Here is a 27,035-nt window from a genome sequence, read left to right as displayed (position 1 = left end):
CAACTAGGGGCCGTGTCATTCATATTTGTATGACATCTAAATATATCATATTATGAGGATGTATCACTACTATAATGATATTACTTAGTAATAATACCATTCTGAATGAGAAATAATGTAAATAATTAAGAAAAACGGTGTGGCCCCCAGTGAAACATCAAGTCCTGGACAATGGCACTCAATGAAACAATACTGTCATTCAATTATGAATGACATGGCATTCAATGTGTTAAAGAACTAGTAAAATGGAACGGAATAAACCGTTACCTGCGCATGGACATTACGATTTTGAGTAAGACTGAGATGGCTATAATTTGTCTTCATTCTCTTGAATCTCTTCTTCACTTTCTGTTTCTTCAGTGAAGTGAACTCAAAGTGTGAACTTTGCATTCACAGTTTGAGGTTATCCAGTTAAAATTTTTTATTTATATGTAATTTTATCTACACTTCAATTTACTTTATTAATTCTCGTGTAATGTGGATTTTGAATAAGAGTGTGGTTATATAAATGGAAACTTCCTAAATTTTTCTCAACATGTCTTCATCCAATGTCTCCTCAGAGCTTTCATCTCCAAGCAGGATTATAAATAACTTATTTGTGTCAACGCCAAAAGAATACGCATTTAAGCTTTATAAATTTGACAAGTGTTTTACTAAAGGTGGATGTACCCCTAAACCAAGAAGCGGACACAGAATAGTTTGTGATGAAGACAATTTATATTCTTATGGGGGTTATAACCCAAAAATCACAGTTCAAAATATGGGAAGTGACAGTGACTGGCAAATAAGTCGTCCTCTATTCAAGGAACTTTGGAGATTAAATCTTGTAACTCATGAATGGGAGAAATTGAAATGTAAGAATATCCCTAACGTTTTAGCATCAAATGCAGTAGCACTTTCCGGCAAAATTCTTATGGTATTTGGTGGAACTGGATTCCCTTTTGGAGTCGACTGCAACCGTGATTTGTTTCTATGTAATCTATCTGATAGAAATTGTTTAGAATTTACACGAGTAATCACTAAAGGAGAGCTTCCTACCTCTGGGTATGGGCAAGCAATATTTGTAGACGGACAGAACTTTTATACTGTTGGGGGAACAACGGGATTTGAATACTCAGCCGATATACATTGTTTGAACTTGAAAACAAGGACGTGGGATCAAGTGTACATTTGCAATGGAAAGCCAAACGAACCAGCTGCTAGGTATAGACATGAACTAGGATTTCACAATGCTCGTCTTTATGTTCTTGGAGGAGGAACTGCTCAAGAAGTTTTTGGATTTGATGTAAGATTTTATGAATCTCATTTTATCATTTTTTCTCATTTATGTAAGATTCTGTAAATCTTGTATAATTTTTTACTGCGATTCCATTATAAGCATCAAACTTGTACGGTGGTAATGGAAAAGATACAAGAAGTGTGTGTACAATTTTAGTTGTGAATAATCAATAGAACCACATAAAAAACAAAATATTCAACTCGTAAATTATATATGATATATAGTGGATTCTGTTTTTAAGTAATCACTCATCCAAAAATAGTAGCAGGCGCATGAATTTCAACTTCTATGAAGATCAATTCAATTCTTCATCAATCCATAACCAGCTTGTGCTGGATAGATTTTTTCATTGAAAAAACACACAAAAGTCAACACTAATTACACTTAATCAAGATGGCATGCCAAATAGGTGCTTGTAGCTTGTAAATCCGACCCTTCAGGAGTATCAAGGTGTTAAATAAGTATTGGCTGATACAGTATCCAATTTTACAAAAACTGGCCGGCAATGTTCCAGGGGTGGATATGACGTCATATGCGCACTACTTTTTTACTTTCCTTGCCATATTAGGCCTACCATTGGTAAGGAAAGTATTGCTTTCCAAAAAAAATTTAAGGTACCCTAATTCAATGTTTTCTATACGTTTCATTACTTTCCTTGTCCTATTACCATAGGTAAGGAAAGTATTGCTTTCCAAAAAAATTAAGGTACCCTAAATTCATGTTTTCTATACGTTTCAAGGACCCCTGAGTCCAAAAACATGATTTTTGGGTGTTGGTCTGTGTGTGTCTGTGAACACGATAACTCCATTCCTAATTAACCGATTGACTTGAAATTTTAAACTTGAGGTCCTTATACCATGAGGATCCGACAATAAGAAATTCAATAAAATTCAATTCAAAATGGCGGATAATGGCTAAAAAACCATAATTTTCACGGTTTTCTCGAAAACGACTCTAACGATTTTCTTCAAATTTATACCCTAGATAGCTATTTATAAGCCCTATCAACTGACATGAGTCTCATTTCTGGGAAAATTGCAGGATCTCCGTAATATTCTTGAGAAGAATGATTTTTGTTAAATTTCTATCACAATTTTCTCAAAAATGACTTGACCGATTTTTTTCAAATTCATACCCTGTATAGTTATTTATCAGCTCTATTAACTGGCATGAGTCTCCTCCCTGGGAAACTAACAGGGGGTCCACCCCATCCCTGAGAAATTTACTTTGTAACCTCCTTCTTGTGCGTGAGGTAGATAGATAGATAGGCTGCCTTTATTTTAACCTGGAGGGCGAAGTTAGGGCGCAGCCGGCCCTCTCTCCCACTTAACCCTCCTATACAATTCTAATGCATCTACATCAAAACATAATGAAATAATCTCTTAAATATAATAATAAGTAATATGATAGAAAAAAAATATATATATATGTATATAATATAAATCAATAATTGAAAAAAAAAAAACAAAAACTAAGGTAGGTAGGTAGAGCAGTTTATTCAAAAGAACACATGTCGATATTTTATTTGTAGAATAGCTGTTTTGACAACTTTTAGAAAATCCTCAAATTTCATAATTCAAACAAAGGAAAATGTACTCTGAAAACAATAACAATAGTATAATCATAGTTTTGATTATTTAGCCGCCAATCGGCATAATGTTATTCCCCAAAATTATCCTCGTTTAAGAATCAGGCTTATAGATCAATGAGCAAGGAAAGTTGTGTGAGTGTACCACATCAGATTTTTTGAAGAAGGAGAATCCTCTCACAACTGCTTGTGTGACCCCAGAGTACAATTCCAAAATTGATGTGACTGTGGAAAAGGGCATTATATGCAGTAACCAGATAACTTTTAGGTACAATGTTTCTCAACTTCCGCATCAGGTAGATGACCTTGGAGAATCGATTAAAGACCATATCTACAATGTTGATCCCATGACAGACAGGCATCCACCATAAATCCAAGAATTTCAACTTCTAGCTCACCAAAGGAATGTGGACTACACTTCAAGGTGCACAGAACATTTTGTTTCTTGGCCTCGTTCATGCACAGCCTTTTCACTGTGAACCATGAGCTGGTTTCCTCCAGCAATTGGGCTGACCTGAGAATTGCCAAATAAGAATTTTTATCTTGGGCGACTGAAGTAGTGTCATCGGGGAACTGTAATCTGATATCATATATATATATATATATATATATATATATATATATATATATATATATATATATATGTTATAAAACAGGAGACACGATATAAATAGATTGAAAACACTTAAAAACTTACATTAGAAATGGGGGAAATTTTCAGAGACTGTGTCTCCTTTCTCAACCGAGAAGACTGAAGTGTCTTCTATTATATATATATATATATAACCAAAAATTGAACCATGTGGAACCATATATATATATATATATATAATAGAAGACACTTCAGTCTTCTCGGTTGAGAAAGGAGACACAGTCTCTGAAAATTTCCCCCATTTCTAATGTAAGTTTTTAAGTGTTTTCAATCTATTTATATCGTGTCTCCTGTTTTAATATATATATATATATAACCAAAAATTGAACCATGTGGAACTCGGACGTTGATCTGTAGTGCTTGAGATTTGGCTCTATCTATCTCTAGATCAAATTCCTATTGTCTGTATAAAAGAAGTTCAGACTTGGCCTTCTATCCAAAAAAGTATCAGCATTGCTAAATTGAGTAAAATTGCAACTGTCTCCAATTCTAATTTAATCATAGAATTGTTTAGAAAAAGATCCTCGATATTCCTATAGGCCTAGTGATAAAAACGTTTCAGGGCTGATTAAAAGGCCATTTAATTTTTTTCATCTCGAAATATGTTTTTTTTTTTTTTAATAACATTTCTCTCAGAATTATGCTAAGTTGTAATGAGTAATAATTTTATGTCAAAATAACAATGAGAATTTCTCATTTCTATTGGTGTCTAGATCATTTTTGTCCGACATATAGTTAATTTTTCAATTAATGATTATGTTTGTTAATGTTGACACATTTCGAGCAGAAAACATGAAATTTTTGACATGCTAGAAACTTTTTTGTTTCAAACAGTAAGTGGGTGATAAAGGCGAGAAAGTTTCTCAGATACATCCATATTATTTGAATTATTTTTCCAATAGGCATAGTCAAAAATAGTCGGAAGAACATAATTATTTTGGCCTCTCAGGAGTTTCAAAGTCAAGGAGAGCAGCCAACATCGGGATAGTGTAGATCTAGAGACACTATTAGGCTAATTGTGAAGGCAGTGAGATTGATACTATACTGTGTGCCAACCTCTGCAAATCTATTCATTACATGGATGCCATGGCATCGTTTAAGAATATTAATTTTTTTAGTATTCTTTTCTTAATATCGATGGAGGCTGTATGGTGTGCCACCATGATGCTATCAACAGCTGGGGCCAGAAAAACGGTGATAATGACAACCCTGCTTCGAATCCATAAAACGTTTCTATCTAGCATTTTGAAAATTTCATGTTTTCTGCTCGGCATTGACGACCATAGCCATTAATTGCAATAACTATGTGTCGGATAAATTTTATCTACACCATTTCAAACTGTATTTGAGAAAGTATGAATATTGTAATTGAGAATAGTCATCTGTATTTGAGAAAGCATCATGTGTAGATGAGAATAGTCAATTGCATTTGAGAAGTCATCACTTGTAATTGAGAATAGTGAATTTCATTTGAGAAAGTATCATTTCAATTTGGGAACATATGATTTGAAATCGAGAAGTTGTCAGTTTATTGGGAATGATTTTAGAAAAACCAGCTGACCTTCACATTCTCACATTTTCATTGTAGCTGTTCATTTGCTTACTTCTGAGGTCGATTTATGTAGTCTAAAGCTGCGTTTACACCAAAGTTATTAACAAAATGTTAATAACTTAATCCTCATAGATTCTATTAGATTGAACATAACTTATCATACACATGATGGTCATATGTGCTTGTCAAGTTTCGTTTAATCTAATAGAATCTATTGTAACAAAGTGAATTTTGTGATGAAAGGAGAATCGTCATTTAGCATATAATTTAGCGAATTTTCTCTATTTTAGTAGAAGAATAGGGTCGACAGTTGGATGTACTTTGTTGAACTTAGAGTTGAGTGTGGAAATCATCATTATCACCGACAACCCCTGTAAATTATCAGCAGTGGATTCATCTGAACCAGAAATTTCCAGATTTTGTTTACTGGTTTGAGCATTCTGTTATCTAACATGCAGTCAGCAGCAGTCGCGCCAGAGTAGCCACTTCTTGTAATTTCTTGTGAGAAAGATTGTTTACGGGTCTAATCTATTATAGAAATTAGCAGTATTGTCATCATGGTTACACCCTTAGCATCAAGATCTTCTGAATCATACCCTGTCACATGATCAGTGGCGTCATCGTCTCCTAAGAATCCTATTGGTCGGTAATCTTTTTTCCCCCGGCCTCCTAATTTTCGGCGACCCTGTTCTGCTTCGAGGAGACCTAGGCAAGAGGCAGTTGTTCGGTAGTGGAGCGTGTGAAAGGGTCGTGAATCTCCTCTCCTTATGGCGTTCCCAGTGCTAGTTTATTACTAGGGGAATTATAGAATATAGTTAGAATAGAATATTGTAGGATGAGTTCCAGACAACTCGAAGTTAGATTTTCCTTGAGGATTTTCTTTTTTGTTAGCTATTTATCCCAAGCTCGTATCACTGGGGATGAACAAGTTATCCTTGGTCTTAGAAACCTGAAGGGATCTTAAGTTTGTGCTACAAACAGTTAAGTGGGAAATTTAACTAGGCTCTTGTAGCAGATTATTTTAGAGTGCTTGAATTATAAGACTCTACTTTGTCGCTTTACAACATTTTTAAGTTTAATATGGGAATTGGTTTGTAATTCTCCATATTTGGATCTACGACGATTCAGGTAACTGTATGTTAGGACTGGTCTCTTATATGCGTTTCCTTTCCTGTAGTAAGGTGGCCCTAAATTTAAAGAGTAATTTTTCTCAATTGAATTTTTATTCTTGTAGGGAAATCCCTGTCCTTTTAAAGAATAGTTTTTCTCAATTAATTTTTATTCTTGTGGGGAAATCCCTGTTCTTTTTGAGAATAGTTTTCTCGATTAATTTTTATCCTTGTAGAGAAATTATTATCATTTTGAGTAAATTTTCCTTGCTTAGTTTTCATACTATAGAGTGGCCCTGTATTTTAACTTTGCTTAGCCGTTTCGGACTAGCTATAATTCCTTGTAGGAAAATCCTAATCTTTTTCCTAGAGAACTCAGGTGCAGCTTGTTCACAGACTGCGACGTCCTATCTCTTTCTCTCTCTTAACTTATCCTATTCTAAAATCCTTCCAGCTCTCTGGTACAGCTTGAGAACTTCCCAGTCAAAGTCATCAGACTGCGACAAGCTTCCTCTTACTCTGTCTTAATTTTTCCTGTTCAAAACCCTTCCTGATCTCAGTTCCAGACTTGAGATCGACCCTGTCGTGGTCTCAGGCCCGCAAAAAGTTTACGAAAACCCTGCTTGGATCAGGATCTCAGTTTCAGATTAGAGATCATCCTAGTCGCGGTTTTTCAGACCCACAAATCCTTTCTAAAATTCCTAGAAACCTGTCCCCTTTAATGTCAAATATTATTTGCTGGTTTTCCCTGTGGAAAATTCATGAATTTTCCTGTGATCTCAGTTGTTGTAGTACTCAGACTGGCAATTGCTTGGAAAAGCCCATTAAAATCTTCTCCTGAATTAGGAGTCTCTGACTCGATATTTTTCTTGTAGAAAATCCTGGTAAAATCCTTTCCTACCTTGACAACGACATACTGTTGTCTTTCCGATATTATTCTACATACTATGTCTGTGAAAATCCCTTCTATCCTCTCATAATAGTTGACATACTGACTATTGATTTAAAAACGTTTCAGACGATTGAGAGTGATTTCCATTCCCTTAAGGGCTGTTACAGATTAGCCCTTAATAACCGTCGCGCAGTTGTTAGACTGGCGCGGAAATCCTGGTTAGCAGTCACAGAATTGCTAAAGATCCTTTTGCAGCTACAGGCTCGCGATTCAGAAATCCCATACCCTAAAACCTTATACTCTAAACCTTGATTTCCACATAGCTGAAATTTATACCCCGTGTTTAGCTAGCAGGTAAAGCTTGCTGAGAGCTAGAGCGCAACTGTCAGATTGCAGATTATTGAACAAACATCTGTTTGTTGTAGAGAATAATAATAATATTATTGATTCTCTGTTCCCTATACCGTATACCTCATACCCTGCACCCTATCCTCTATAGCTTACACCCTATACCGTGCCCTATTTAACTATATCTTAAATACTATTATCAACTCCATAGTTCCGCCATTTACTCCATACTCCATAGCCCTCACCTTAAATCCTGTAGTAAAACCTCTTTCGCGCTATTATCCATATTCTCGAAACTATTAGAAAAACTTGTTAGATGTAGACTATTACACTTTCTTAATAGGTTAAATTTTTTAATGTAAACCAATATGGGTTCCGCGAAGGGTTCAACACGGAGCGTGCCTTGGTTGATTTCATGGGAAACATCTACAACAACGTAAATAATGGATTAAATGTGAATGCACTGTTCTTGGATATAAGAAAGGCGTTCGATACTGTGGAACATACACTTCTTTTGGAAAAATTAGAGCGTTCTGGGGTGAGGGGTGTAGCGTTGCTGTGGTTTAGTTCGTTTTTAAAGGATAGAACCCAATGCATGAAAGTAAATAATACACATAGCCCTTTTCTAACAGTTAACACAGGATTACCACAGGGCTCAGTGCTCTCAGCCTTACTATTTATTATCTTTGTGAATGATCTGTGTGATGCTAAATTGAATGGGAAAAGTTTTTGCTATGCAGATGATACAGTACTAGTTAGCTTGGGCAATTCATGGGAGGATTTGTTCAGCAAAATAAATGAGGATTGTAAGCTCCCCCAGAACTGGTATCTCAGGAACAGATTGGCAGTAAATGTTGAAAAAACTAAATTCATAAATTTCTCTCTTCGTACACCTAAAATTCTACCTCAACCAATATTTTTTCATTTAATTAGTTGTAGATATGATTTTCCATGCCAATGTCCCCCAATAGAGCAAGTAGATGTCATTAAATATCTTGGAATATTTATTAATTCATCTCTTGAATGGAACACCCACATAGCAACCTTGCAGAAAAATATTAATAGAGACCTATGTAAATTTTATCACTTAAGAGACCTGTGTAACACAAAAATCCTCCGCACCGTATATTTTGCTCTAATAAATTCTAAATTAGAATATGGCATTGTATGCTGGGGTGGAGCAGCGAAAGTACATTTCAGTCCACTACAAAAATTACAAAAGCACTTTATTACGATAATACTTTTCAAAAATCGGAGAGAGCCTTGGTTTCCTTTGTTCCAATCACTGGGTACTTTCTCACTTCGGCATTTATTTGCTTTAAAGTATTAAGAATTTTCTTTTTGAGTAGTGGTAATGATGGGTTTTTTAGACCCTGCTTTTCTGAAAGACGAAGAGAGGATTCCATCTCACGACTATCTAGAATAAACTTCAGTTTTTTTGCGAAATCATTTGTTTATCTAGGTCCGAAACTGTATAACATTATACCTAATAATGGCAGGAGGAAAACCTCCCTTACAGATTTCACGAAAATTATAAAACCTTGGTTGTTTCAACAACATGATTTACACTGTTTACGTCAAGTTTTATCTTAACATGTCAGATTGTAGTTTTAACCCCATTGTAATCTCTTCATGAATATATTAGTGCTTTATAAATTTTCTGAACTGTTTCTTTGTTTCTGAATTTTTTAGTTTTGTTATTCGACATTAAATTTTTAACTCTAAATTTTGACTCTAAGTTTCGTTCTCTGTAAACAGTATTTTTCTTATAAAATTATTATCATTGTACCGCAATGGACGCAGATAATAATTGTTATTTATTTTATTCAGCAACTCTTACCTCTATATTATGAAATTTATATATAGAATGAATGTAAACTGGCAGCGTCTATGAAAAATTGCTGCTAGTATAATTCTGAAACTATTATTTTATTTAAATGCTGTATTACTCAAAGGCAGAATAAAGTTCATTTTCATTTTTTTTTCATTTCTATTTTCTTTCCGGGCTCGCAGATCCAGTCTTTCCGCCGTCAGCTCGCAGTTGGTTCAGATTGCGTACTACCTTTACGAATATAATTATTTATAGGGATCTGGTATCCGGATCCGTATCCTTTTATAGGGTTATCTTAATCCCATTTAACACCCACCCTGTATTTCAAATGCCGAGGGCCGAATCGGCCAGCAACGGCACGGGCAAATACTCTTCCCCTAAAATTAAAAATCTCGCGAAAGAAGCAGAGGGTAAAGAATCAGGATAGGGGGAGAAGCGTAGGTCCGGTATCTCCACCAGTCAGTACGGCTACTGACGCCGACCCATATCCGGCTGTAGCTAGTCCGCGTCGTAGCAATACTTCGCAAATATTAGATAACCTAGGGGGTGGAATAGGCGTATCTAATACTATATGGATTAAGTTATTAACATTTTGCTAATAACTTTGGTGTAAACGCGGCTTTAGGAAATTATTTGATCAAGAGATTCAATTGATGGATGCTAAAGTTCAATTGCGCCGTAAACACAGAGAATTTGATCTTCATCAAGTGCAATATTTCACAAAATGTTTGGAGATGTCATGGAGACAAACGTCGCGTTGCCAATACATGCAAAGAAATGATACTCAATCATTAAACAGTATGCTACAGGGCAAATACTTTCATCATTCACTAGTAGTTCTGTGAACAGTAGACTTCACGCAGTTTTCTTATCCACAAGTATCTGATGTCACCTGTTCTACACCTTTTCCAATTTTATTTGAGAAAGTATAAAGTTAATTTGAGAAAGTAACAATATGCGCACACCGATGCGTACAAATTCGTTACGGAATTTTCAAGAATTCAGACTGCGCTTTCCAAACGAAGTTTTCGTTGCGAAATATTGGGGCACGTACACTGGTAAGCGGAATAATCGCAATGTGGAGCACTGGAATATTCTAGTTGACTTTTGTTGTTTACAAGGCAGACAAAAGTAGTGTAGTTCCAGAACTCGCCACAAAATTCGCAACACAAAAAAGCTGCGAATTCGCAAGGGAATATTTCGCAACGCCTTGGTTTGCGCCAGCACATACACCGCAATGGTATTAAATTTCCGCACGGCAAGCTCTGCGAATTAAATTCGCACCGCAACAAAACTTTCGCGTTGGTGTGCGCCTGGTTTAAAACTCACTATTCTCAATAACAAGTGATGGCTTCTCGAATACAATCGACTATACTCTCATTTACATCTGACGTTTTCTCAAATACAGTTGGAAAAAGTTTAGTTGATTTAGTTGAATCATAATTTACTTTTAAAAACTGTTATTTGTTTTCTCCAAGATTAAAAACTCACTTATGTTGATAAACTCAGTTCACGTTTGAATTTATATCCCATATGATAATTTATCCAGTTCTGTAATAATCTTTCCATCTGATAAAAATATTTCTCAACTATTTTAAAATTAATTTTTTTCCATCAAGAATATTATAATTTCTTCAGCATTATTTAGTTCATTCAATCATTTTTTATTTTATTTTAAATCACCTATTAAATTTGTTTTTCAATTGTGAGAATATGTGTACTGACTATGGGCATGCATGCATCATAAAAAAAACTGGTGTGGCGCGCTCACACAACTTTCCTTGCCGTTTTGAGAATTGTTCACCTGACACTAGTGTTCACGCGCATCTCAAGTCTACTCATAAACAACTATCAGGTAACCCGTGCTTCGCAAGGGTCTTTCTTAAAACTTGACGTAATGAAATCTAGAAGAATTCAAAATAGGCCTATAAGAATCCTCGGTTGATTAAGAATTTATATGCTGCATTTCAAGTAAATCAGTATGACCACCGTTCAATTAAAAAAAGAAGTTGGATTCAAAATGGCGGAAAAAATTTGGGTGTGACGGAAAACCTGTTTTTATCATTCGAAAAGGATCCCCAATCATACCTATCTTCTAATTTCCCTTTTAAGAGAAATCTTCTGCTGCTTCCATACAAACTGGAAGCATGACAAATAATTGAAAACTTGATGTAATCAAATCTTGAAGAATTTAAAATTGGTCCAGTAGTTCTGACGTGATAATGGTCAAACATAATTTCCCTATACTTTACACCTGTATAGGCTACGTTTATAATCCAGTTCTTTCCTTTATTATAGTATAGAAGATGATGACATGGATGGATGATCATTGTTATTTTACTAAAAGATAGAATAAGTTGAATAGTTTCCCTTTCAGAGGGAGTTTTGACAACCCACAAAACCTATTTTTCATTTGAAGATATAATGAAAAGGTGCATATGACCTTATTTTTTTGCTCAACTTGCCAAAATACCCCTCATTCCAATATTAAAATTTTCGACTGACTGTACAGTGAGTCAGTCATTCTATCAGGGCTCGAATAATTTTGAAATTTTAATTAAATACAAATGGAAGAATATAATTTCTTTATGTAAATAACAACACCTTCATTCAAAGACATATTAACTGCATGCGTTTTCATATTGCCGATACAGCATTGATGAAACTGTAGACGTTTATTTAGCACTTTGTCTCAAAAATTGTTCTAGCTGAAAAATTAATAATCCATGCCACGTGTAGGCCTAAACATTGCATCAGGAAAACGAAGTTTAAAAACTATGTTTTTCAGGTAGAAAGCATGTTCATGTTATAGAAACTGATGTTCCTTTTTAATTTCGACCATATGATTTGGTGATTTTTTGATGAAATCGAATGTACCATTAATGAAATTTAAACATAATTCTGAAAAATCTAGAAGGAAGTTATTAAAATTTGGGCTTCGAGGTGCACAAGATTGATATTTTTAGAATATATGTGAAAAATTTGGAGATCTAAATCATTCCCGTTTTTCCGGTATGCTATCCACAAGTTGACATGTTTTGATGCAAACAAACGAACACACGAACAAACACAACCCTACTCTCTCTTATTAGAAGATCTGAGCCAGCTGGTGACAGGACAATAACGCTGGAGACATACAAGGTCTTCTATCTCTTCATAGTGAATCATTCAATAGAATCAACAGTTGCCAACAGTTTGCAATTGGATAATTACATTTTCTCGAATTTCGAGCTTATTTTCAATTTTAGGTGAAAATGTTACTAAACATTAATTGTAGAGATTTTCATGCTCAATCTTTTCCACTCGAATTTGTTTTGTTCAAATTGTATCTGAAGCCTGATAATTGGTAATCTAAAATCAAACTTTGCATAGATGGGGCGGAGCTCCTGAAAATTTTACAGATATGGGACTTGTAGCAGTTGATAGAGCTTATCAGTGACTATTTTAGGTATAAATTTGATTGTGAAAAACCCTGTTTTTGACAACATTTTCGCCATTTTAGCCGCCATCTTGAATTGCATTTGATTGAAATTGTTCGTGTCGGATCCTTATATTGTAAAGACCTTAAGTTTCAAATTTCAAGTCATTCCGTTAATTGGGAGATGAGATATCGTTTAGACAGACGCACATACACTCATACACACACACACACACACACACACACACACACACACACACACATACAGACCAATACCCAAAAACCACTTTTTGGACTCAGGGGTCCTTGAAACGTATAAAAATTTAGAAATTGGGGTACCTTAATTTTTTTCGGAAAGCAGTACTTTCCTTACCTATGGTAATAGGGCAAGAAAGTAAAAATATTGAAACCCTACCTCAAAGAAATAGACACGGCCAGACATTGTCTAATGCATGCAATGAATAATCAACTTGTCAGCTGATTGATTATGAATAATTCTATAGTCTGATTAAGGCCCGCCGCAAAATAGACCTACGTTGATCTACGAAAAGCAACCCACGCTGTGAGATGTTTTGTAAACCATTGCTAGGCTTCTCTAGACATCTGTGTAATACATGCAATGATTAATCCCCTTGTCAGCTGATTGATTATGAATAATTCTATAGCTATGGTTTACAAAACATCTCACGGCGTGGCTTGCTTTTGTGAATTAGCGTGGGTCTACTTTGCAGCGGGCCTAATCCTATCTTCAAAGTAGATGATACATTATAGTGATATCAGAGTATGGAGGAATTCCTATTATTTTCATATTATCCTTAAAATGCAAAATTTCAAAAAACCTTGTGCGTCGATGCGCAGTTGAAAAAGGAATATTCCTGCCAAATATCATCGAATTCTATCAACACATTTGGCCGTAATCGTGTTACATACAGACAGACAAAAGAAAATCCGAGATAAAACATAGACCTCACTACGTTCGGTCAAAAATATTAATTTACCCCCATGCAAAGCCTATGGTAGTAATTGGAATACTTTGTACATAGTACAGTATCCTCTCCTGCTCAAATCAAACCTGTACTGTAGGCTACTGAAGTGTCACGACATGTCAATTGGAAAATTTTCTCAATTGATATCTTTCCATTCACATTTGATGATTTCTCAAATACAATTTACTATTCTCATCTACATCTGACATTCTCTCAATTACAAGTGACTATTCTCAAATCACCAATAGAAAGGAGATATTCTCCCCGTTATGTTGGTATAAAGTTCTTACTTATTACAAAATCACATAATTCTGTGAGAAGTACTATAAAAAAATATTTGTGCGATGTTTTCAATATCATTAAAAAAATATTGCCTTCAAATCCTTTAACCCTGAAACGTTTTTAGCACTGCAATATCAAGGGATGTCATTCTACATAATGATTCTGTGGTCAAATTAGATATAACTTATATTATTATTACAGTCTATTTATGTCTTCATATAAAGATAGACTACAATATACTAAAATATGCTACGGTCGTTAATACTGTGTGGCTACAGTCGTCACTTAGGAATAGCACCTTTAGCTATATAAATCTTATCTACACTACACTGAAAAGTGGACTCAAATAAATTCAAGTGGATAGCATAACCTATAATATTTTTATTCATTCATAACTCTACCTTCATTGTATTATCATTCATCCCATCATCATCACCTAGTCTTAAAATACTTCTAGAAAGTCGCCTTTGTAAAATAATAAAAAAGAATAACGGAGCCGCTTCTCAATGGATAGAACACTTCACCTTCATTATTTTATACTCAGTAATCAATACAGGCATAAACTGACTAAAACGACTAGATATTGTCCAACCATAAATATATTGTTTGTATCAACTGAAACCGATATCTCGGTTTTTTTTAATAATTCTGTGATTGGACAATATCTAGTCTTTTTATTCAATATGGATAATTTATCGCTCAGAAAGTGAAACACAGTCACTAACATAGTTCTGATTGGTTCTCAAAATCATTATTTGAACAGTTCAAAGTGGATCTGACTATATTATGTAATCCAGTTTAATGTGTTATCATTGTTTTGCAGGAAATCCCATGCTTCGATCTTCGAAGCAGGTGTTGGGACGTGGCCAGAACAAAGCCGGACGAAGTGCACGGATTCCCACTGGCCAGACGATGCCACAGCTGTGTACAAGTGGCCGACCACAGTGGCCAGACGGCCATCTTCATCCTTGGTGGCTACGATAGCGAGCTGGTGATGGCTGACATGTGGCGACTGGAGCTGAGCAGCTTGCAGTGGTGCAAACTTGCCGACCGCCTGCCACAGGGCGTCTACTTCCACTCGAGCGCCGTCACTCCTCAAGGCAAGATCTACACTTTCGGTGGCATCAACATGTACAGAACGTCCACTCAGCGCTCCGCCGATGTGCACTGTGTCTGGGTCAAAATACCCAAGTTGAAGGAGATCTGCTGGGAGGCATTGCAACATTACTGTCCCAACCTTTACCAACATCCCATCAGCCTTCTGCTTGACAGTGGCATTCCTCAAGAATTCCTGAAACGATTGTCGTAGCACTGGTCAATTACAAATACTTGAGTTGATTTTATAATTAAAATAAAGACAATATCAACCGTGCTTGTTCCATCTCTTAGAATTTATGTAATACAGGAAGAAGCTTCCCATACACTTTTCAATTAATCTACATTGAATGTAAGTGTCTGTTGGTAGTTTATAATCATCAAGGATATTTTAACAAATATTTGTTACATCATCTATGATTTAATTGTTTTAATCTTATCTTATCTATTTATAAGAGTTGAAGAAAGTTCTATGACTATATACAGGTCAGTGGTAGAAACTTTTGTATTTATCATTGTGTGGCTAGTTTTCCTTGAATAACCGGATTAGAATGCACCCTAGAGATTAATAGTATTAAAAATGTCTAGTGTATAGTGATATTTCACATGAATTGACATTTTATGCCAACATTCTATTTAAAATTCAGGAAGAATATCCACACACTAAACATTCATATTGCAAATTATAACATTACATAGGCCTGGCCTACTATCAATAAATTCTTATGTGAGACGTTTTTTTATGTACTAAAGAGCTTATAGCCTAATTTCCATGGCGATGGCATAGCCATTTATAAGTCATTACAGGTATGTTTTCCGTTGAAACAACCAAATTCACTTATTTTACATAGGTGAATAAATTCACTTATATGGTCTTGTCATAATTATTTTATGATCAGAAAAATTACTTTTATTTTTGGTGAATGCACAATCTGTTCTATTCGCAGCGATTATACTCATAAACTAGTCTAGTTTATAGGTACTATTATTATTCACAATTTTGTGGATTATCAATTACTTGAGCGTTTATATGATATATATAAATGTAATCTAGCATTACTAGACAGTGGCCAGTCAAAGCTCCGTTTGCTTTGTAAATTCACTCAGAAAAGCGCTACTCTTGACAAAACCTCAAGTTTTTAAATGATTTGATTTCTCAACAATAATGAAATCTATTGAATAAAAACAAAGTTATTTACTCTTGTTTTACTTTTTATACAGTGTTTGACCTTGAATTAAACTCAGTTTATCGCGCCACCTGTAATTTGGCTTCATTTAACATTTTTAAACCGATTGAAATAATTTTTCCCTACAGTTACCTTTAAAAGTTACCATTCCTGCACTGATTACAGAACGCAAAGAATCACTTTTCCGCTCTAGTGCGCAAAGTATTACTTTGCGTACTCCTTATACTTTGCGTATTATCTTGCAGCCATCCCAATCAGCTGTTGACATTGTTGGCGTGTATTTTGAATGCGAATTTGTTCTATCTATATTTTTTCTGATTTTCAAATAAATAAAAATCTGGTTTGGCGCACTCACACAACTTTCCATGCCATTATGAAAATTGATCAACTGACGCTAGTGTTCTCGCGCATCTCAAGTCTACTATTCAAAGATCTAAGCCAGCTGGTGACAGGACAATAACGCTGCAGGTACACGATGTCTGCTATCTCTCCATAGTGAATGATTTAATAGAATCTACAGTTGCGAAAATCTAAAATCGCGAAAAACCCTGTTTTTGACAACATTTTTGCCATTTTAGCCGCCATCTTGAATTGCATATGATCGAAATTATTTGTGTCGGATCCTTATACTGAAAGGACCTTAAGTTCCAAATTTCAAGTCATTCCGTCAATTGGGAGATGAGATATCGTGTACACAGACACACATACAGACCAATACCCAAAAACCACTTTTTTGGACTCAGGTGACCTTGAAACGTATAGAGATTTAGGAATTGGGGTACCTTAATTTTTTCGAAAAGCATTACTTTCCTTACATATGGTAATAGGGCAAGGAAAGTAAAAAGGTATGGTCATTATGTATTATGTGTTTCATTCCGGGTTTAAACGAAATGCTGATCTATTTTGTTTAAACCAAGATGGTGCATACGGGCCTAAATAGATCACACCCTGCACACATGAAGAGTTCATGAGTGGTTCATCTGAAGTAGCAAATTAATAATTCAATTGAGTTGTGAAACTACAATATTAACATTAGAAGATTACGAGGCTAACTGTGATTACCCATTCATTTTGACCATCCTATTTTAGTTATTTTTTGATCGAAGTATTCAGTATTCTGGGAACGGAATGTTTGATGGTTTGATAACAATAATTCAGACCGGTTATTTCCGATCAGCACTTTCTCATTTATTCATTCATTCATATATTTACAGATCAATAGAGTAGGGAATTAACAACTCGATACAATGTAATTAATAAAATAGACAACATTAATTTTAGATGAGGACCTTATTTATCAACGATTCTTAAGAACTTGGCCAAGTTTGGTTTGCTAGCAGTCAATTCTGTTACTTGGTCACTATCTACTAGACAACTAAACTGAATTTGGTTCAAAAGAACCGTTCATAAATACGGCATTTTGCCTAACTAAAAAGCGTTCACTCAGCAATTGTGCGGTACTCCAACTAGGAGATTGTTTTTGGGCGTGCAATCGGAAGGCACCAGCTTAGCGACACTGACAGTGTATCCTTGGTCTTGAGCCTGCAAGCACCGGTCATAGTCCACTAGTCTCATGCACCTTTCGCCTTGCTGCGACTTGTGGTACAACTTCTTGTGGGTCTGGTCGGCGCAGTGACCCAGCACTAAGAAGTGTCTCTCGCTGATTGACGACTCTCTGAACATTCGACTCTGAGGGTAGTTGATTTTGTGATTGGTCTGAAAACAAAAACAAAGCATATTGGAATAAGAAAAATCTATTACCACAAAATTTTCAAAATCAAAGCAAAGTTTATTTAACAAATATATTTCTCCTACAGTTACCTTGAAAAGTGGCCATTCCTGCACTGATTACAGAACGCAAAGAATCACTTTTCCGATCTAGTGCGGGAAAAATTTTTTCGCCCCACTTGGATGTAATGAGCTGGTTTACGTGCGTCATATGGAGGCCGAAAATGATTGTTTTCTGACCAGGCCGGTAAAATTTTTACGGCCCTAGGGCTGTAAAATAACCTTGAAGTCAGCTGATTCTGATTTGATGTGAACGTGTTTACAAAATAGTTTATGAAACGGAATCAGTTTATGCTTCTAGAATTGAATAAAGTATTCTGCAATAAGATACTATCATTTTATTTGGATGAATGAAATACAAATAAGATATTATAAACTATTCAAATTCAATTTTCAGAGTATAATAGAATCTAACCTCAAACCTCATAGTACTTCGTTTATCACGAGACATGGTGAATAATTTTGGAACTACTTGGGCAATATCCATGGTGCTGAACGTTTTTACAAATAATTTATGAAAGTGAATCAGTTTATGCTTCTAGAATTGAATAAAGTATTCTGAAATAATATACTATCATTTTATTTGGATGAATGAAATACAGATAAGATATATAGACCTATTATAAACTATCCAAATTTGATTTCCAGAGTGGGATAGAACTTCTAACCTAAACTTCCCAAGTCGATGACAACAAGCATTGTTGACGTTGACATTCAGATTGGCCAAATTTCAAGTGTGGTAAAACAGCTGATCAAAAAACTTTTCATTATTTGTGTTTATTATTCAATAATTAAAACATCTATAATAATATCATCTTATTGTCATATGAAAGAATAAAAAAGTATAAACTTAACCTCCCACATAATTGAACATAATCTTTTAGGTTATTTAGACAAATCAGAATAAAAAATAAAAATACTTGGACAATTTCCTGAAATTCAGATTACATCAGATTTGCTAGAGCTATGACCTTCCACTTTTGCTTTCGGAAGTGCTTAATGAACAATTATTCTCATATATATATTGTATATTTTTGTGTGTGGCGAAAAATAGCGTTCGCACCACGGGCAAAAATGTTTTTCCGGCTCTCAATCTTTTCTAGTCCTCGGCCTACGGCCTCGGACTTGAAAACCGATTTCGAGCCGGAAAAGTCTCATTTTCGGCCCTAGGTGCGAAATATACTATTTCTGCACTCCAGATTTGCAACATGGCAACACAAAATAGTTGGTGGGTTATATGGAGGATTAGTGCACGAAAACAAAAATTAAGTTGGTAACAATGACTGTGGTTAGATTTAGATAAGAATCATTTCAATGGCTACCCTATATTTATGATAAAATCCCAATCTAGAAATTCAAAACAAGAATAATGTTTATCTAAATCATAATTAAATAATAACTTCTCGTCATTTAATAATAAATAATGTTTATTTTCTATTGACTGTAATAAATATTTCAACTCCAAGCAATGAGAAATGTAGCAAATACAAATTATGAAATTCGAATCTTCAGGTTAAATAATTACCGTTCGAAATCCATGTCAATAAAATTAATAAAATAACATTAGAATATACTACAATAAAATATTTTCTGTTGTCTATGTTATTTTATAAATATTTTTTAGTTTACTTATAGTATTTTTCGGTAATTCTAGTTAACCATGAGTCTAAATATCTGAATACTGTTTTTAGCTGGATGAAACGAAGTTAGGTACGATTCTTCCCGCTAGGTCGCGCGCTTGTCGGTTCAGCCATCTTGCAGACATCCCAACCAGCTGTTAGCGTGATTTTGAATGCGAATTTTTTGTTTTATCTGTATTTTTTCTGATTCTTGAATGAATAAAAATGAGAACTTTGGCTGAGAATTTTCAACTTCAATTGGATTATTAATTTTTAAATGAATTGAGGTTGTTATTAATAACAGCATCACACACACAAACATTTGATGGATTTCAGCCATCATTTTATCCATAATTACCCACTTTTCATATTCAATGGTAACTGTAGGAAAAATTAAATGTGAACTCCATGAAATACGTGCGCAAAGTTCCTCTGCTGCACTCAGGAAGCCATTCTACCCTCGCCTACGGCTCGGGCGTAAACGTTTCTTTTGGTGCAGCAAACTCACTTTGCGCACTAGTTGCACAAATAACTAATTCGCAATAACTATTGGATTTCATTTTCAACAAAACAAAACATTCTTCTCTATGCTGCATATATTAAAGTCAAGAAGCGTCTATAGCAGCATAAAGATCAGAATATATAAAACTATAATACGCACAGCGGTTCCAAGGCTGCAGCAAATCTAGACCGCTGGGAAAGGAAAATGCTGCATAGTATATATGGAGGGTGTCTGGCGAATAAGAAACAACAATGAAGTAGATGCACTCTATAAAGAACCACCCCTGTCTGTATATGTCAAACTGGAATTCAGAGAATCAGGAATTTGAGAATGAATGCAAGAGATCGTGATGGATGGAGACGCAGTATTGGAGGCCAGGGCTCGATTTGGGCTGTAGCGCCATCGAAGAATTAATTTTCAACTTGATAATCTAATTGAAAATTAATAATCGATCATTTATTCAAATTAGAAATAAAATTGATCCAATCAATTTGAAAATTTGAATAATTTTGAGTAAATCTTAATTTCGAAATAATTTTTCAACCAATCAATATTTATGAATGAAAAGAATATTATTTGAAATAATTAATAATATTCAAAATGTATAATTTAATGAGTTTTCATTTTTATTTATTTGAAAATCAGACAAAATATATATAGAACAAATTCGCATTCAAAATACACGCCAACAATGTCAACAGCTGATTGGGATGGCTGCAAGATGATATGCAAAGTATAAAGAGTACGCTAAGTAATACTTTGCGCACTAGAGCGGAAAAGTGATTATTTGCGTTCTGTAATCAGTGCAGCAATGGCCACTTTTCAAGGTAACTGAAGGAAAAAAATATTCTTCAACATTCAAAAATGTATATTATGTTACCATTTAGATGTATAATTCAGAATCCCTCTGGGCGTATTTTTGTGCTCTACAATCTGAGATCAGGTAGAGCGCTCTATCTCATAGATTTCCAGGTACACCTGACAACAATGCTCCTTGTATTGTGAAAAACACCTCATTTTCAGCTTCAACCATCATCACCAACTACATTGTCCTCACAGTGATATTTCGCACAATGACATAAATTCATGAGACTATGTTCTATGAGAATCACCCGTTAGATGCACTTCATTTCAGTATTTCCTAGTGGAGAGGCGCGCTTAAGGACACCTCAAGGATCAAAATTTCAAACACTTGAAACTTTTGACATAATTCTCAGATTTTTATTGTACTACACTTCATTCTTCTCGGCTCGTCAAGGCGGTCCAAAATCATGCATCATAGGTCAAATTCGTTCAAAAAGTGGAGAATTTATTGTTGAGTGTACTTAAGCCCATATTCCAATACACAAAAAATGGCCAATTTCTATATTCAAAGCTGCATGTCTTGTGAAATACTTCTAATAAAATTTCCAAATCTAGTGAGGATGTGAAAATTTCCCCCTATACCCACTCCTATAAATAATACTTTAGATTCCAATACCATTCGAAATGTACAGAAGATTTTAAAAATGGCGATTTCACTTTTTACATTTTTATCGTGATTTTACTGTTGATCAAGAGTTTCTAAAAAGATTCGGATACATCATAGAAACTCATGATTGATTCCAATTGTAGATAGATTTATCCTCTACGAGCTCAGTTGCCTAAAATCCATATTGAATCACTTTTTCCTATCATAGAACTACCAAAACTGTTAATATGAGAAAAATGTCCACAATTTCCGGATTTTTTTCAACAATCAAATCTCACTTTACGAACATATTTTTTCATGAATCGTTTAGAGCAGATGAAAGAGAAAATTCTATTGTACATTTCAAGATCATGTAATGATTTTTATAATAAGGGGTTACTGAGATACATAGCTTTGAATATATAGAAATCGGACATTTTTTGTGTATTGGAATATGGGCTTAAGTACACTCAACAATAAATTCTCCACTTTTTGAACGAATTTGACCTATGATGCATGATTTTGGACCGCCTTGACGAGCCGAGAAGAATGAAGTGTAGTACAATAAAAATCTGAGAATTATGTCAAAAGTTTCAAGTGTTTGAAATTTTGATCCTTGAGGTCCTTTTGTCCTTAAGCGCGCCTCTCCACTAGGAAATACTGAAATGAAGTGCATCTAACGGGTGATTCTCATAGAACATAGTCTCATGAATTTATGTCATTGTGCGAAATATCACTGTGAGGACAATGTAGTTGGTGATGATGGTTGAAGCTGAAAATTAGGTGTTTTTCACAATACAAGGAGCGTTGTTGTCAGGTGTACCTGGAAATCTATGAGATAGAGCGCTCTACCTGATCTCAGATTGTAGAGCACAAAAATACGCCCAGAGGGATTCTGAATTATACATCTAAATGGTAACAATCGGAAGATATTGTTGATCAAAAACTAAAATTCATCAAAATTGATTTTTTCTTCAGATTTTACTCATTTTTGAAAAGTCACAACTCAGTACTCATTGGAGATAGAGAATTATTTAATTATCAATTTATCTAATTTTATTCAGAATTTTATAATGTAAAAAAAGGCGAGAGCAAATTTTTCTGTCCAATTACGAGATTTGGCAGAAATAGCTGAAAACTGGAAAATGAGCCGAAAATATGTGGTTTTTGGGCCACTCTGTATCTTGCACAAGGAAATTTTGTCAAGAAAGAAATTAGTTCTGGACTTCTCTTATGTACCCAAATGATATATTAAAAAATCAGTACTACAATAAAAATTGCATGCACCAATGTATATAGTGACTGGACTAATAGTAGGGGCGAAGATTTATAACATGAACCTTCGACTCCCACCACATGAGACTCAACTTTGATTTGTTTAGGGTGATTGGTGAGTTTGTTCTCGGCAGCCGGTACCCTCACTTGCAACATTCTCTACACTGGTCTTATGAATGCAGAGCAACAGAGGAAGATGTGTGACACATCCCTAGCTATCACGCCACCCACTTTTTCACCATTTCAAGGATTGAGGTTCATGTCATATCTTGTAGCCTCTGCATGGTATAGTTTAGCATTAAACTGCAGTTTCTTGTCTTTACAATCACATTTCCAACAGTGTTAATTTTCATTTAAACAGCCCAGTTGAAAATGCAGTATCACTGATGAAGCTACTAACTGCAATCCAGTACATTGAAAATGGAAACGACAATATTCAACAGTGCTTCTATTTATCAAATTAAATTACTTGAGTTACTAAATATTTTGTTAGTCATAAGTATCTCCAGAATACATGGACCATGTCAGAAAACATGAAAACAATAAATTTGTTTGCAATAAATCTTAAAAACTATTAGTAAAAAAAAACTTTCTTATACTCATTTATTTTGAAAGGTGAAAAATTAGACAATCCCCCTCAAACTTTATACATTTTTCAAATTTGTTTCAAATCTACAAATTTTTCGCCACCATCTTGTTTTTTATGATGACAAGTATTTTTGAGATTGCCATCACGTGTAATAATAATAATAATAATAAATAATAAATTTGCCTTTATTTAATTTCACAATAATTGCATTACAAAAGAAATCAATTATAACATTTTATTTTCGGCATTTTTTCTCCATGGCAAAGTGTCGTCTGGAGGAGTAGATGGAATTTATATGTTCAGATATTGAAGAAATGTAAAAAGTTTAAAGACAATAACTTAAAAAAAATCAAAAATTGAACTGCTGGACTAGAAAGAATCTGTACTGCCATGCCTCCCTGCAGTACCGGCTCACCGCCTGCCAGTCTTGTCCTTTCAGGTGTCCCCGCAACTCCTTTTCAGACAGGATACTCTTCCGCAGGTGTCTCGTCCGGATCTCAGCGAGAACAAAGCATCTGGCGATGAAGTGAGGCACATCCACGTCTTCCTTCAAATCGCAGAGGGAACAAGTCTTGACATCTCGATCGAAGGAGTACTTGTTCAGCAGGATGAGCTCAGTCCTTCAGGAACCATTTGACCAGCGTGAAGTCGTCCTGCTCCTGATGAACATAGTCGGTGAAACGTTCAAGCTGTGGGTAGATTGAACACCTCTGGCTCCCCATCAATCTTCTTCTAAAGTTCTCCTGTAGTTTCTCGTCAACTCCGTTCAGAATCGCTTGAACATCGCCCGTCAGGAGACTTTTAGCAGGGACCCCATACACCCTCTTTAGATTACTCCAATCATTATAATATGAAGACATTTTTCTCAATCACTTTTTTCAGCAGTATGTGCGGGTATCTATGTTCCGGAAGCACTAGGCAGCGGTTTTAGTCCAGCTTCCAGGTACAAACAATAATCTGGGGCCCACATTGGCAGGTTGAAGACCTTTCTAATGAAGAGGCGTTGCACTTTCTCGACCTCATCTATCATTCTTCCTCCCCAGACTTGTGCTCTATAGCATACTGTGGATCTAGACACTGCCTCAAATACATCAAGCTTAGGTTTGAATGGAATATTTTTCTGGGTCATAGGCTGTTGAACATATTCAGTGTCATCTTTGCTACAGAAGCTTTCTCTTTAAAATGATTTTCAGTGAGTTTTGGTGTTAAGTTCACTCCCAGATACTTATAAGTCCCTACAACTTTAATTGGCTCATTGTTGTAGCACCATACATCATGTCAACTGGTTCTGCCTCCTCTCCTGAAAATCATAATCTTCGACTTACTAAGATTGACTTGAAGATTCCATCTCTCACAATACACCTCTAGGTTTGATATCATCCTTCTCATTAATACTCTGTCTGGGACAAGAAGAACAATATCATCCGCATAAGCCAAAAGCTTTATGCAGACCCCACCAACACTGACTCCACCATCCAAGCAATCCTCTAAGTCGTTTAAAAAGATTGAGAACAATAGGGGACTCAACAAACAGCCCTGCTTAACACCTGTGCCTTTTCGGACAAGCCCTGCTTAACACCTTTTCGGACAAGCCTTCCTGGCTCCACAATCTCGATGTTGACCCATCATACAAATGCCTCAATGCATTCACCATCTTCCGCGACACACCAATCTCCGCGAGTTTATAAATTTATTTGCCTATCTATCCGATCGGATGCTGCAGAGAAATCAACAAAAAAGGCTTTCTTCCCTTTCTCACTGAGCTTGATATTCACAATACTTATCAGATTGAATATGTTGTCAACCGTTGAATAATGTTTTCTGAAGCCAGGCTGGAACTCCCGCAATATGTTGTGGCAATTAATCCATTTCTCCATTTTATCCAGCAGTATCCCAGCAAAGACTTTGCCTATTGTGTTGTAGAAAGAGATGCCTCTGTAGTTCTCTGCCTCATTGCTATTCCCTTTTTTGAAGATAGGGTATATGATTGACTCCCTAAAGCTCTCTGGCATGACTGAAGACTCAAATAGACCATTGAACACATCCAACAATTTTTCCAAAAAAGCAGGTGATGCGTACTTGAAGAACTCGTATGTAATTAGATCCTCCACTGGAGCTTTATTCTCCTTGGTTCTTCTACGAACATTTTTGAGGTCCTGCAGGGAAATCGGTGCATCCAGAACATCATTCACAATGAAAGGAGCAATATTTTATCTGCCAGGATGCATGGATTCAATTTAAGTCTGGCAAAGTCATTCTGCCACCTATTACAGTTGAGGTACGATGAGGAGCTTCTGCGAGTCGACGTGTAGTTCGATGATATTAAAGTTGCAAATAGTTTTATAGTTGAGTATTTTCTCGTGATTCTTTCCTTTTCTAATTCCATAAATTGTTCCTTCACTTGCGTGACCGCGGCTTGCAGCTCTAATTGCAGGAGTCCACACCAATGCATACTCCTCGAACACTATCTTGAGTCTCAACAGAATGTTCTCATCTATATAATAAGAGAGAGTAGGGTTGTGTTTGTTTGTGTGTTCGTTTGTTCGCATCAAAGCATGTAAACTTGTGGATTGCATACCGGAAAAACGGGAATGATTTAGATCTCCAAATTTTGAACATAGATTCTAAAAATATCAATCTCGTGCACCTGGAAGCCAAAATTTCAATTTTCCTTCTAGATTTTTCAGAATTAATGTTCAAACTTCATTAATCTCTATCTCTATCTCTCTATACTTATAAAAGGCTAAGCCCCGACAGACTGAAATCACACCACAGCCCAAACTACTGAGCCTAAAAACTTGAAATTTTGCACGATTGTTTATGGTAGCCTGAAAACATCCACTAAGAAAGGATTTTCAGAAATTTTCCCCCCTGAGGGAGCTGGGCCCCCCCAAAAATTTTGTACTTTTTAACCGCTCATTGCACAGCAAAGTCATGAGGAACTTTTTTGTTCAGCTACGAAAAAAAATTAGATCTATGCAGAAAAATTTCGATCAGGAGCACAGGGGGGTCCAGGAGAGGGCATTTTTCGAAAATTTTGATGTAAAATCACACTACAGCTCAAACTAATTGTCCTACAGACTTGAAACTTTGCACAAATATTCTTCAAACATGCTAGACGCGCACTAAGAACGGATTTTGAGATATTTTGCCTCTAAGGGTTTCAAAGGATGAAAAAGGATCCTATTAAGTAAGGTTATGATCATGGTAAGGTGAATGCTATATATGGAACTGAGATAATTGACACATGATATTCTAACATATGTTGTAATCATTGGAAAACCTTAGAATAATTTTATCAATCAGCTGATCGAATTTAATTTTCCGTGTAAATCGAAAGTGTTTGTTCCATTGTTGTATGCTTGCTTGGCCAATTCGGTTCGCGCCTTCTATCAGCTGTATATGGAGTCTCATACTTTCTGATTAGAACAGAGCACTGAGATTTTCTTTGGTTAGGAGTTTGTTGATAATTCTTTTTTCAAATTCAAATTTTATTGCAAACAAAAATCACATTGAAAAATTTCTTAATAGACAACAAGATTACAAAAACGAGATGTCAAACATAAACCTACATTTATTTGTAGCACGGCCAG

At 35.3% G+C, this 27,035-nt stretch overlaps 2 protein-coding genes across 3 annotated transcripts in view; one reads left to right on the top strand and one right to left on the bottom strand.

The window, feature by feature from the left end:
* Positions 1–299: 299 nt before the first annotated feature.
* Positions 300–16,289, top strand: LOC111057569 (kelch domain-containing protein 10). Its single transcript, XM_022345004.2, has 2 exons — positions 300–1,285; positions 14,761–16,289. The coding sequence occupies exons 1-2, from the start codon at positions 536–538 to the stop codon at positions 15,244–15,246; spliced, it is 1,236 nt and encodes a 411-aa protein (XP_022200696.2). The 5' UTR covers positions 300–535; the 3' UTR covers positions 15,247–16,289.
* A 1,096-nt stretch (positions 16,290–17,385) lies between these two features.
* The window catches only part of LOC111057568 (glutathione S-transferase C-terminal domain-containing protein homolog), a 47,285-nt gene continuing 37,635 nt past the window's right edge, over positions 17,386–27,035 (bottom strand). For both annotated transcript variants that reach the window (XM_039422411.1, XM_039422410.1), the window contains exon 10: positions 17,386–17,935. In XM_039422411.1, the coding sequence (XP_039278345.1) occupies positions 17,663–17,935 (273 nt within the window). In that variant the 3' untranslated portion in view covers positions 17,386–17,662. The remainder of the gene's footprint in view (positions 17,936–27,035) is intronic.

Source organism: Nilaparvata lugens, chromosome 2 (assembly GCF_014356525.2).
Source record: "Nilaparvata lugens isolate BPH chromosome 2, ASM1435652v1, whole genome shotgun sequence".
Taxonomy (NCBI): domain Eukaryota; kingdom Metazoa; phylum Arthropoda; class Insecta; order Hemiptera; family Delphacidae; genus Nilaparvata; species Nilaparvata lugens.
Note: the sequence above shows the minus strand (reverse complement) of the source record. Positions and strands in the feature narration are given on the sequence as shown.

Excerpts from the sequence above, each read along its gene's own strand:
- LOC111057569 (XM_022345004.2), top strand. The coding sequence starts at position 536 with ATGTCTTCATCCAATGTCTCCTCAGAGCTTTCATCTCCAAGCAGGATT. Across the intron at positions 1,286-14,760 it reads AAGAAGTTTTTGGATTTGAT|GAAATCCCATGCTTCGATCT; the intron begins GTAAGATTTTAT and ends ATTGTTTTGCAG.